Below are 13,401 nucleotides of genomic sequence, written 5' to 3'. Positions count from 1 at the left end.
TGGCGGGATATTCTCTCACTCCCTCTCTCACTTTGCACCATTACACAATAAAATATTCACAGTGAAAATATTTTGTAAGCACGTTTCATGAACCAAGTTATAGGATTTGTTGACAACTCGCATCGAGTTCGTTACACTTCTACCCGGCGTGAAGCACTCACAGTCATGTGGTTGTGACGTCATCGTAAACAAATCCATTCTACTCATCCAGACAACTTCACAACGGTGCCGTTGCCTAATTTTTCCACTCTGGAACCCGTTCTCAAAAGATTTCGTTTTGGGGCACCCAAAACGCCGGTGCCGTGTGGATGCCAGGCCGAAACAAACAATTTTATCAGATTCACCTGAATCCGTTGCCGTGTGGACAGGGCCTTAGACCCCCACCTCTGTTCAGTGATGGCCGTTCCAGGTTGACAAAAATGGCTTCTTTAACTCCTCATTCATACCAACAATCCTCTCTGGCTAAAATGCGTACGTTGCAATCCTGAAATGAGTGGCCTTTGTTGTTAAGATGAAGGTAGACAGCAAAGTCCTGGCCTGAGGAACTGGCTCTCCTGTGTTGAGCCATGCGCCTGTGAAGCGGTTGTTTTGTTTCCCCAATATACGAGCCCGTGCATTCCTCACTGCACTGAATTGCATACACTACGTTGTCCTGTTTGTGTCTGGCTATTCTGTCCTTAGGGTGGACCAGTTTCTGCTTCAGGGTGTTACTGGGTCTGAAATGTACCAGAATGTTGTGCTTGTAGAAGATCCTCCTGAGTTTCTCAGATAGACCAGAAATGTAGGGAATGACAATGTTCTTGCGTTTGTTCCTGTTATCCTCCTTGTCCGTTCTGTTCCTTTTTCTGCTCTTGAAGAAAGACCAGTTGGGATACCCACAGTTCTGAAGGGCTTTCTTGATGTGATTCTGCTCCTTCTCTTTTCCCTCTACTATTGTAGGGATGTTCTGAGCCCTGTGTTGCAAGGTCCTAATGACCCCCAATTTGTTTTCCAGTGGGTGGTGAGAGTCGAAAAGTAGGTACTGGTCTGTGTGTGGGGGTTTCCGGTAGACCTCGATGCTAAGGCTTCTGTCTTGTCTAATGTGTACATCACAATCCAAGAAGGCTAGATTATTCCCACTGATGTCCTCCCGAGTGAAATTGAATGTTGATATCCACTGCATTGATGTGCTTAGAGAAGGCTTCCACTTCATGGGTTTTGATTTTAACCCAGGTGTCATCCACATATCTGAACCAGTGGCTGGGAGCAACTCCTGAAAAAGTGGTCAAATCTTTAATGTTCCACTTCCTCCATGTAAAGATTGGCCACAATAGGGGACACTGGTGAGCCCATGGTGCATCCATGCTTCTGTCTGTACAGACAGAACACATGCACACACACCCAGAGCAGTGGGCAGCCCAGAGCACCCGGGGAGCAGTCAGGGGGTCGGTACCTTGCTCAAGGGCACCTCAACCCAAGGCCGCCCCACGTCAACCTAACTGCAGGTCTTTGGATTGTGGGGGAAACCGGAGCACCCAGAGGAAACCCACGCAGACACGGGGAGAACATGCAAGCTCCACACAGAAAGGCCCTCACCAGCCACTGGGTTCGAACCCAGAACCTTCTTGCTGTGAGGCGACAGTGCTAACCACTACACCACCGTGCCGCCTAAACAAGGCCACCATTCCTGGAGGTACTGCAATACCAGGTTGATGCGTGGAGCAGAAAGAGCAAGCTCTTACTCCAGCTCCCTGTTCTAAAAATCTGTTTAATATAACGTTCCCATTTAGAGAATATATCAGATATTAAAGATCTGATGACACGTTTTTGACATCTTTGGCGATGTTTTATTACATAAAAAGTAATTTCCGATGATCCATATATTAATTCACGAAGGCGCCTATTTTACAAGTTATGATAAAAAACGCGGCTATTTGGGCAAATTTGACGGGGCTGCAGCACCCAGGAGACGAATGAGGAGGAGGGGCTATATGACGTCATCGAAATAATCTTCCTCCTCACTTACCAGTTTGTTGTTGATGCGACAGGTGTTCAGTTTGTCATTATTAGTATTATTATACATTTTAATTATATATATATATATATATATATATATATATATATATATATATATATATACATATATATATATATATATATATATATATGACGCGGTACGCGGTGGTCCGGACTACCGTTGTGGTCCGGACCACGCCGTTTTCAGGTGTGGTCCGGACCACCAAGTTCAGAAGACAAATAAATTTTAAATTTTCAGCTACTTCTTCCCCTAATTTAGAATAAATTCTTTCCTTTGCCCTTTCTTCTGTTGCTTTGTAGTCTCTAGCACATTTTTTCTTATTCCTTAGAAGCTGTTCATAACCACCCTGAGACATAATGACGAAAGTTGGTAAAATTATTTTTCACTTCCCTCGTGGCAGCTCCCGCTTTTTTACATGCGTTAGAACTGGTATCTTTTATTGCGCGTGTGTTTTACGCATGCATTTCTCTTCCGGTTTAAGAAAAAATAACAAATGATGTACGACTTTGTAAAAAAACTCGTATTAAATGACACAGTATGATTTTGGTAAGTTTTTATTTATATCGTAATATAATACAGCATACGGTGAACCGGACCACAATCCAGGAAAAATAATTAATTAATGCCCTCGTTTTGTATGGAAAATACGGTGATCCGGACCACCGCGTTATATATATATCTCATCTCATCATTTCCAGCCGCTTTATCCTTCTACAGGGTCGCAGGCAAGCTGGAGCCCACCCCAGCCGACCACGGGTGAAAGGCGGGGTACACCCTGGACAAGTCACCAGGTCATATATTAAAAAAAAAAAAAGTGCTGTCAAAATTAACGCGATAATGCGTTAATGCGATCTCAATTTAATGTGATTTAAAAAAAATAGTGCCGTTAACGCAAATTCTAATTTGGCCCTGCGAGTCACCCGTAGTTCCTGTTGAGGCTTGTCGCACGCTGCTTCAATAAGAGTACGTGTGAGTGATGCAGAAAGGCATAGACATATAAACATCCTCGCCGCCATATTGGATGGGGCAAAGTGGAGATTCTTCAACCGTCTCTGGTATAGCGTCTAGACAGTAGCCGAGAATAAAGATGCCTCATTCATGTGCTGCATTTAACTGTACCAACAGGTTTACCGTCCAAATGAGATCACATGGGATTACCTTTCACAGGCGAGACTGGAAAAATACTTTTCAATACTGTTCCTTCAGTCTTCCGTTTCCCAGCTCATCTCCACCGGGTAGGTGTAGAGTTATAAGCAGTGAGAATTAGATAACACAGTGCCACACTATGATGAACGTTTTTGAATGTATGATGAATGTTTTTATTTTTGTTATCTGTTTTTTTCTTCTTTTATGGCAAATACTTCTCTTCAAAAGAAACTAATGAAGAGTAAAATAAAACATTTTTTTTTATTTTCAGTGATATGCACTTTATTTTTCATCCCTTGGTTTTCTCATCTAATATGGAAGTTATGGATGTCAGTGGCTGTGACAAGACGTGTTATGCGCTGCAATTAAAAAAACAAACAAACAAACAAACAAAAAAAACATTGGTACAAAGCAAGCCCATTCACTTTATGCTGATAAGAGAATTACAATGGTTTTTCATGTGACAAAAATGTGCGATTAAATTGCGATTAATCGCGAGTTAACTATGACAGTCGCGACATTAATCGCGATTAAATATTTTAAATCGCTTGACAGCGCTAATTAATATATATATATATATATATATATATATATATATATATATAAAAAAGTTATTATGCCTTCGCGTTGTGTTGCTGGCTTTTGCTCCAAAACCCACAAGGATGGGGTAAGTTTATTCAAGTTTCCCAGAGATCCCGAGGTGCATGCGAAGTGGGTGAAGCAAGTCAGGCGCACTCGTGACAAGTGGGAGCCCTCACCAACATCCATCCTGTGCTCTGAACACTTCGATTTGGATTGTTTTGACACCCTTCCCAGCTTAAAAGAATCTCTTGGGTGTGCAGTTCAGCACAAATGTGTGTTACTACCATCAGCAGTGCCTACAGTATTCCGGAGGGGGTCTACTAGTAGCTATGCCGGATCCAGCAGTCGCCTGGATACTTTGCTTCATTCAAGGATAAAACTAAGAAGCCATAAACTAGAAGACGTGCCTGCCAATATTATCCTAAATGTATCACGGATCAGGCATAGTCGTAAGCTTATTATGTTAGCCGTTTGCATGCTCCATTAGGAACTATGTATTCAGTGTAACATACGGCTTTATGATATAAGCAGTGTTTACACATGCAAGACAACAATACACAATATTAAAATATTGATTCCGTAACATTTTGAACAAATACGGGTTGACCTACCAATCCTTGTTATCCAACCTTGTGGTGTTCGTCAATGCTGGGCTGTCTGCCTGTCCGCTGTCCATCTCGGAGTCGCTCTCAGATTGGTGCACAGTAACAAACCTGTACGGTTGGATGCACCCGTGTTTGTCATCACTAGATTTTTCCGATCTATCCCACTCACAACACAATTCTAGACTCCCAGAAGAGGAAGAGCTAGCACTAAAGAGTTCACCGGCGTTTTCATGCGCCATTTCCATTGAGTAGAACCAGAGTAGAACAGCCAGTGAACCGCAGCGTGTTCTTCCGCTGACGTTACAGCATGGCCGCGAGCCACGGACCCAGTTTTCTTGCGCTGTGCAATTAAAAGTTGGATATTCGCGTAACAACAGCTTCTTTTCACGTAATTATAACAGAAATCTAACATGTTTGCCATGTTGTATAGTTTATTTAAGAAATTGCATAGAGTCATGTTCGTGTCATCAGATCTTTAAACTGATAAGAACAGATACTACACTTGATCTTAGCCAAAAGGCCTTCCATGCTCTTGATTAAAAGGTAGGAATAAAACTCCATAGTGGTCGCATGACAAGTGAACAAGAGACTCACACCCAAAAGACCTGTAGATTAGATTAGATAAGACAGAACTTTATTGATCCCTTTGGGAGGGTTCCCTAAGGGAAATTAAAATTCCAGTAGCATCATTATAGGATAAACAGAGAAGAGAATAGAATAGAAAAAGAGAACTTCTAGATAAATTAAGTCTTTAGAAAACTTCTAGACACAAATTATTTATATATACAAATATATTAAAAAGATATGAAAAAAGTCCAGGAGGAGCAGTATTGCACACTTATATTGCACATTGTCCAGTATTGCTTTTTTGTCAGGCTAGGCTACTGCTCCTTCCTGTCCTCTGCCCTCCTGTTACCCCTCCTCCCCCCCAGAGAGGAGTTGTACAGTCTGATGGCGTGAGGGACAAAGGAGTTTTTAAGTCTGTTAGTCCTGCACTTGGGAAGGAGCATTCTGCCACTGAACAGGCTCCTCTGGTGTGCAGAGGGTGACTGGCATCGTCCATGATGTTCAGTAGTTTGTCCATAGTCGTCATCTCTGCCACCTTCACCAGAGAGTCCAGCTTCATGCCGACCACAGAGCCAGCACGCTTGGTCAGTTTGTCCAGCCTGGATGTGTCCTTCTTGGATGTGCTGCCCCCCCAGCACACCACGGTGTAAAACAGGATATTGGCGACCACGGACTGATAGAACATCCACAGGAGTTTCCTGCAGATGTTAAAGGACCGCGGCCTCCTCAGGAAGTATAGCCTGCTCTGTCCCTTCCTGTACAATTGGTTGGTGTTGCAAGTCCAGTCCAGCTTGCTGTCCAGCCACAGCCCGAGGTACTTGTCAAACCCTCCAGGATTTCGCGATGTCGCAATTTGCAACTTCAACGCAAATCCCCACGAATTCAGGGCGGTGTTGCAATTATATCCAATCACCGCAACTTTCCCGCAAATTTGACCAATCGTTGGCGTCGTCTTGAGGTGACGTCGACAAACTACCTTCTGCCATACTTCCGTGTATACGTTCAAGAGAAGCAGCATGTGCGAGTCAGTGTTTATATAGGCTTAAATTCTGTTACTGAAAGTGTGTTATGCTTACAGTGAAGGACTGTGTGCACTTTACATTTGTTTTTTACTTAATACAAGAAATTAATGGATGCCAACATTTTTGCCAAAATGGTATTTTATTTTCCATTTTTTAGGCAGCTTCAGCATCATACTGTGAGATTCTGTTCAAATTGTTTTTTTTTTCTTCTATGAAGCCTGAGCCATTTATTTTATTAGTTTATAATTGTTTAATTTAGTCTTCAGGAGAGACTGCCTGCACACAGTACTAGTATTAATAGTTTTTTTCTTACATGAAAGCTGAGGCATTTATATTATATTTTAAGGTAACTTCATGTTGTGCTGTGAGGTTCTATGCACTTTAACTTTTAAACCAACAGGTGTATTTGGATAAGTAAAGCCTATTTTTCTGCATTTTTGTAGTCCTGGTAAAGTTGTTTATAGGACCATTTCTCAGTGTCTGTTTTTTTAATCAATAGTTTTTCAGTAATAACTTAATATTTAACATACTCACTTTTAATCACAAAAAGAGAAAATCGCAACAATTTCTCGCAACTTTCACTTCATCCCGCAATGTAATCGCAACAAAAACCTAAAAAACACCGCAACTTTCATCGCAATTTTTTGGAAACCCCCCCCTGCAACATCAGACATTTTAGCCCGCAACAATCACAAAAAAGGCCCGCGAAATCCTGGGGGGACTGACTTGTAGGAATCCACAGCCTCCACCTCGATTCCCTTGATCAGAACTGGTCGTGACCTTGGTCTGGACCTCCCAAAGTCAATGACCAGCTCCTTGGTCTTTGAGGTGTTGAGCTGCAGATGGTTCCTGTTGCACCAAACAGCAAAGTCCCTCACCAGGCTCCTATACTCCTCCTCTCTGTCATCCCTGATACACCCCACAATGGCTGTGACATTGGCAAATTTCTGAATGTGACAGCTCCGAGTTGTAGCAGAAGTCCACAGTGTACAGGGTGAAGAGAAGAGGGGCCAGCACCATTCCCTGGGGTGCTCCGGTGCTGCTAATCACAGTGTCAGACGTGTTGCCCTTCAGCCTGACATACTGCGGCCTGTTGGTGAGGTAGCTGGAGATCCAGGTGATCAGGCAGGGGTCCACTCGCATCCTGTTCAGTTTGTCCTGAGGCATAAGGGGCTGGATGGTGTTGAAGGCACTCGAGAAGTCCAAGAAGAGGATCCTCGCTGTGCCATTTCCCTTATTCAGATGCGAGTGGGCTCGGTGTAGCAGGTAGAGGATGGCGTCTTCCACACCAACACCTGCCCGGTACGCAAACTGCAGACAGTCCTGGGCATGTTGCGCCTGGGGTCTGAGGAGGCTGAGGAAGAGCCGCTCCAACATCTTCATCAGATGTGAAGTGAGTGCCACCGGTCGGAAGTCATTCAGCTTGCTGGGCCAGTTCTTCTTGGGAACTGGAACGATGCATGATGTCTTCCAGAGGGTGGGCACTCTCCCCAGCTGCAGGCTGAGGTTGAAGATGCATTGGAGTGGTTCACCCAGTTCAACAGCATAGGTCTCCAGTAGTCGGGGACACACCTTGTCCGGGCCTGCTACTTTCCTGGAGTGAAGCTTCCTCAGTTGACCTCTGACCTGGTCTGCAGTAATGCATGGAGGAGTCTGTGTTGAGGTGGGGGGAAGGGGGAGGAGGGGGCTGCTGCAATGACTGGGAAGGAGGCGTGTTGAGGGAAGAAGGAGAGATGGCTGCAGTGAGGGGGAGGGGGGACGTGAGCTGGTTGAACCAGTTGAAGTCGTCATTCAGCTCGTTCGCCCTCTCCACTGTCCCCTCAACGACTCTGGTCTTTGTGTTGTGGCCTGTGATGGTTTTCACACCTTCCAAGACCTCCCTCATGCTGTTCTCCTTCAGCTTCTGCTCCACCTTTCTCCTGTAGCTGTCCTTAGCTTCCCTCATACAGCGTTTCACCTCCTACTGTGCTGCTTTCATCACCTCCCTGTCCCTGCTCCTGAAGGCAGCCTTCTTCCTGTTGAGGACAGCTTTGACTTCCTGTGTCAGCCTTGGCTTGTTATTACGGTAACACCATACAATCTTAGCGGGGGAGACCACGTCTGCACAGAAGTTGAGGTAATCCGTCAGACAGCGTGTCAGCCCCTCTATGTTCTCACAGTGTGGGCTAAGCAGCACATCCCAGTCCATGGTGTCATAACAGTCTCTGAGGGCATCTTCCATTTCGGGGGACCACCTCCTGATGGAGCTAGTTGTTGCAGGCTGCCTTTGTAGTTAGGATTCGTGAATGGATCACTGCTTTCTATGCTGAGAGTATGCAGTGGTCAGGTGACAAGTGAACAAAAGTGATAGAAATATTTGTTTGGCATGCTTGAAACTGGTACAGGCTGCTCTGATTGCTACTTGTGCTTAAAACCAGAACAGGCAGGCTGTTCTAATTGTTATTTGATTTGGTGAGTTAAATCCTTGAGATGATTTCTCTTCACTCACACATTCTGCTCTCTGCTTAAAGAAGGTTATGTTGACTAGTAATCAACTAGTCAACATAACCTTCATAAGTGGAGGGGGGGGAAGAGACTAGTAACTGTGAGAGTTTTGCACACATACATGGATCATATAAATAGTTCTATGGTGTTTCCTAGGGCCATACTATTCCTTGACCTTGATGGAAAAGGTCATGAGGTCAAGGAAAGATGTGAAGGAGACTTCATAAAGACTTAGGAAAAGACAGCCGTGGTGCTAAGAGAATCCGACTGCACTTACACTTAACTACATAGTTCTGCAACAACGCATGTTAAGCCAGTATCTCACTGGGCTGCGACAGCCTGCAACGAGTTGGAGACACAACAATCGCGATAAAATGTGTGAATTAGTGAGAATTTTCACTTGGAATCACACTGAATTGATATTCGCATATTTTACTGCAATTGTTGCGTCTCCAACTCGTCGCAGGCTGTCGCCGCCCAGCTTTCCCTCGGCAGGCAGGGAAGTAGAGGAAGCCTCACGGAAACTGACTAGAGAAGGGTTCGCAACAGCTTTGCAACACCAGTGACGCATTTGCGGCTATTTTGAGAGAAATTTTGTCGCACTAATTTTTTGAACATGTTCAAAATTTCAACGATGAAGGAGCGACACTTTGCGACTCATGCGAGGAAACTGAGAAGCCCCGCGAATGTTTCAAGACACTTTTGAAACACACTAGCAAACAAACAGTGTTGGGCACGTTACTTTCAAAAAGTAATTAGTTATAGTTAGTAATTACTTTTCCCAAAAAGTAACCGAGTTAGTAACTGAGTTACTTTGTCATAAAAGTAACTAATTACCAGGGAAAATAATTATTCCGTTACATTTTGTGTTACCCCCCCAAAAAAATTGTTGTAATTCTGTTGTTGTAAAATTGTTGTTGTAAAATTGTTGTAAGTGTATGTGTTCAGTGTTGTGTATATGCGCGTGTGTGTGTTCTGCCTGCGCCTTGCTCCCTGTCTGTAGTTGCGTGCATTGCCTCTGTCTTGCACTGCGGTGGTTCCCACGGTAGCTGGGGGGAGTGAAAAAGTTACTTTTTTTTTTTTGCCATTCTGCCATGCTAGTGCATTTTACCGGGACATGAGATTTCAGCATTTTTATTCTTCTCGGTCTGTAGCTTGAATAGGCTACTGAATAACACTTTCAGTTAAAGTTGAGTCTGGTGCTTTTGTGCTGACGCTACAATAGCCTACTATCACAATAAATATCCCCCGTAACATTTCCCGTTTTCTACTCATCTTTCTGTGATTGCCCCTCTTTCCCACGGTTGTATGTTCTGGGTGTGGCATTAGGTGGGAAAAGTGCTTTTTAGGGATTCATCAGATCATTCCACTGAGAGATAACAGAGCTGGTTCGGACCGAGCTGAGAAATATATTCGCTATGCAGAGAATAACGGCGTTTTTTAAAAGCAATGATGGTGGAAACAAGAATAAAAGAACGGACGAGGAAGAAAGTGTAGTGAAGAAAGCTAGAACGACGGGAGAAGGTGCGGGAAAATTATATAATGAGATGGAAAGCACACAGCCCAGTGCAAACATTTAGATGGGAACATACAACACAGCAGAAAAACAAATAATATACAGTATATACAAATGGTGCATGTCACAACACAGCAGAAAAACAAAGAATATATATACACACACAGCTGGGCGTGTTGAGTTGCAGATGTTAATTGTACATTAGTTATAGAAACTCAGTTCAGCTACAAAACTCAGGATATTGCACTGTATTTGGTATTGCATTGTATTGGGTATGGATGTAAAAGTGTAGAAATATAAATATAAAATATACAAAAGCTATAAAAACTAAAAAGTTGCTCTGTGAGGTTGCACTGTAATAAAGTATTGCATTGTATCAGGTAAATGTGAGAATATTGTCCTTTTAGGTCCTTGTTGGTGCATTGTTGCACCTGCCAGAAGTGGCATCAGTCAGTGCATGTAATTAGCCTTTTTCACATTACGTCACTTGCAGAAGAACCTCACATCCGTTTTCAGCCTTTTGAATGGAAGAAGAGGCGGCATGCTAATCTGCTGGCTAACAAGTAGCAACCATAGAAAGTCAGTAAACCTCCTTTCCAAAACAAGGCAGATAGGTGACTGGAATGGTCGCCAACAATACGTAATGATAAACAACAATGCGCAATATTATCAGTCTTATCTGTGAATGACACAGTTTTGTTAACATATGTTGCCGCCGTATATCTCTTCTTCCATTCAAAAGGCTGAAAACGGATACGAGTTCCCCTGCAAGGGATGTAATGTGAAAAAGGCTAATTGTTCAAGGTGGTTATGGCCTGTGGGAAAAAACTGTTTGAGTCTGTTGGTCCTTGCTTTGATGCACCTGTAACGCCTGCCTGAGGGCAGCAAGTCAAAGAACTCAGAGCCAGGGTGGGAGCTGTCCTTGATGTTGTTGTTAGCTCTGCTGAGCTCTGCTCTCTGTTTAGCTACCGTTTGTTAATTCATTCAGTTGTTCGTTATTCATTCATTCATTCGTTCATTCGTTCTCAACTGAATTTTGCGTTGTGTGTTGGTGTGTCTAAGGTTTGCGCTGCAATAAACCTTTAAAATGAAAACCTACTTGTGCCCCCATTTTTTTCCCTGTGCTCCTAAAATTTTTAACTTAGGAGCACGTGTGCTCCTGAAAAAAAAAAAAAAGTTAGTGTAGAGCCCTGCACGTAGACATTTTTGCCTTTTATTTCAAGTAATGAAAAGTAATGGCTGTATTTCCAATTTGAAAACACAGTCTTGGGCTGACCGCTCGCCATCACTGTGTCTTCTGATTGAAAGTGTGTGCAGTAGTACAGTAGATGTAGCCTACCTACGTATGTTGTCCAAATCTACTCTGATTGGCTTACTATGCCGTTGTCTCGCATCTCCCCCGCCCCACACTAAAGCAGAGTAAAGAAAGGCTGAACGAGCAGCGTGCCAGATGAAAACAGCTTTAATAAAGTAACGCATAGCATTTTATTGTAAGTAACGGGAGCGGCGTTATAACGATGTAAAAAGTAATTAGTTAGATTACTCATTACTAAAAAATAACGCCGTTAGTAACGCCATTTATTTCTAACGCCGTTATTCCCATCACTGCTCGTGAATGACGTTCGCAATTTGTCGCAAGCTGTTGCAGCCCAGTGAGATACTACCCTTACTGATTGAATCTTTAAAACATGGCTGCCTCAAGGAATTGTAGGACAACTTTATCTTCTTTCCTTTAGTAAAGGATATTCCAGTGTACTCTCTGTTATAGAAGATAAGGAAGGAAGCAGCAAAGCACCTTAGCATTTAGAGAATCTGGACAGCTCTTATTATATCTGCCACTTAGATACTTCCAGGACAATTTCATTCAGTTGGGATCCTTCCTAAGCAAAAAAACCCAAAAAGACCCCACAGCCCTACTTTTTTTTTTTTTTTCGACCACAGCCCTATTTTTTTTTTTTGGGGGGGGGTTAATAATCTCACCTACTGCACCTTTAAATCAAGATCTATGAATGCTTACATTAATTTATCATATGCAACAATTCAGGCATTAGTTTTGTGTGTGTGTGAGAGAGATGGAGCATGGCTTAGCCTACTCAGGATGCGGATAGGGGATGGCCTCCGTGCCACGCTCACAGCTGTCAGAAATCTAGTGTAGTTCATGTTTCCTCTAAGAAGAATACACAGGAACATGATTAATCATGATCAATCATTCATCATTAATTATTATTATTCTTTTTAAAAAGGAGGTCTCAATACCTTTAGAGATTAGATCAGAATATCATAGGGACCATAATGGAAATAAGTGTTTAAACTTTCTTGTGTCATCCCAATATTTTAATGTTTTTTGTACTTGTATTTTATATATTATGTACAAGATCATTTTTATATTGAATAAATCAACAAAAAATTGCAACTCTGATAATAATAATTATTATTATTATTATGGCGGCATGGTGGTGTAGTGGTTAGCGCTGTCGCCTCACAGCAAGAAGGTCCGGGTTCGAGCCCCGGGGCTGGCGAGGGCCTTTCTGTGTGGAGTTTGCATGTTCTCCCCGTGTCCGCGTGGGTTTCCTCCGGGTGCTCCGGTTTCCCCCACAGTCCAAAGACATGCAGGTTAGGTTAACTGGTGACTCTAAATTGACCGTAGGTGTGAATGTGAGTATGAATGGTTGTCTGTGTCTATGTGTCAGCCCTGTGATGACCTGGTGACTTGTCCAGGGTGTACCCCGCCTCTCGCCCGTAGTCAGCTGGGATAGGCTCCAGCTTGCCTGCGACCCTGTAGAACAGGATAAAGCGGCAAGAGATAATCTCATCTCATCTCATTATCTCTAGCCGCTTTATCCTTCTACAGGGTCGCAGGCAAGCTGGAGCCTATCCCAGCTGACTATGGGCGAAAGGCGGGGTACACCCTGGACAAGTCGCCAGGTCATCACAGGGCTGACACATAGACACAGACAACCATTCACACTCACATTCACACCTACGGTCAATTTAGAGTCACCAGTTAACCTAACCTGCATGTCTTTGGACTGTGGGGGAAACCGGAGCACCCGGAGGAAACCCACGCGGACACGGGGAGAACATGCAAACTCCACACAGAAAGGCCCTCGCCGGCCACGGGGCTCGAACCCAGGACCTTCTTGCTGTGAGGCGACAGCGCTAACCACTACACCACCGTGCCGCCGGCAAGAGATAATGAGATGAGATGAGATGAGATGAGATGAGATAATAATAATTATTATTATTACTGGCAGCCACAATAAGCATCTAACAATGTCATTATATTAAAAAAACATACAAAGCGTTATTAGAAATATAACAATATTACAATAAATAATAAGATTAGATTAAAAAATAGCCCGCTAAATACCTCAAACCAGCAGATCACACCACATTGACTTCAACACTAATCTGAAAACATCGTGATACACGGCTGACCTTTAGTATCTTCCGTTTGCACCG

General features: G+C 43.4%; 1 protein-coding gene and 2 non-coding genes across 6 annotated transcripts in view; all 3 read right to left on the bottom strand.

Moving 5' to 3' along the window:
- Nucleotides 1-13,397, bottom strand: part of aadat (aminoadipate aminotransferase) — a 64,465-nt gene extending 51,068 nt beyond the window's left edge. For all 4 annotated transcript variants that reach the window (XR_009656494.1, XM_060939816.1, XM_060940013.1 and 1 more), the window contains exons 1-2: nucleotides 13,310-13,397; nucleotides 12,033-12,106 (exon numbers count right to left, since the gene is read on the bottom strand). Coding sequence is in view for 3 of the 4 variants with exons in the window: in XM_060939816.1 (XP_060795799.1) it covers nucleotides 12,033-12,099 (67 nt within the window). In the remaining variant the exon portion in view is untranslated. The remainder of the gene's footprint in view (nucleotides 1-12,032; nucleotides 12,107-13,309) is intronic.
- On the bottom strand, nucleotides 1,651-1,845 carry LOC132898199 (U2 spliceosomal RNA). The gene has a single exon (XR_009656465.1). It is a non-coding gene; the product is annotated as a U2 spliceosomal RNA (small nuclear RNA).
- LOC132898688 (U2 spliceosomal RNA) lies at nucleotides 4,694-4,883 on the bottom strand. Its single transcript, XR_009656573.1, has one exon. It is a non-coding gene; the product is annotated as a U2 spliceosomal RNA (small nuclear RNA).
- Nucleotides 13,398-13,401: the final 4 nt, after the last annotated feature.

Source organism: Neoarius graeffei, chromosome 1, assembly GCF_027579695.1.
Source record: "Neoarius graeffei isolate fNeoGra1 chromosome 1, fNeoGra1.pri, whole genome shotgun sequence".
NCBI lineage: Eukaryota > Metazoa > Chordata > Actinopteri > Siluriformes > Ariidae > Neoarius > Neoarius graeffei.
The sequence above is the reverse complement of the archived record's forward strand: the minus strand, read 5'-3'. Positions and strand labels throughout refer to the sequence as shown.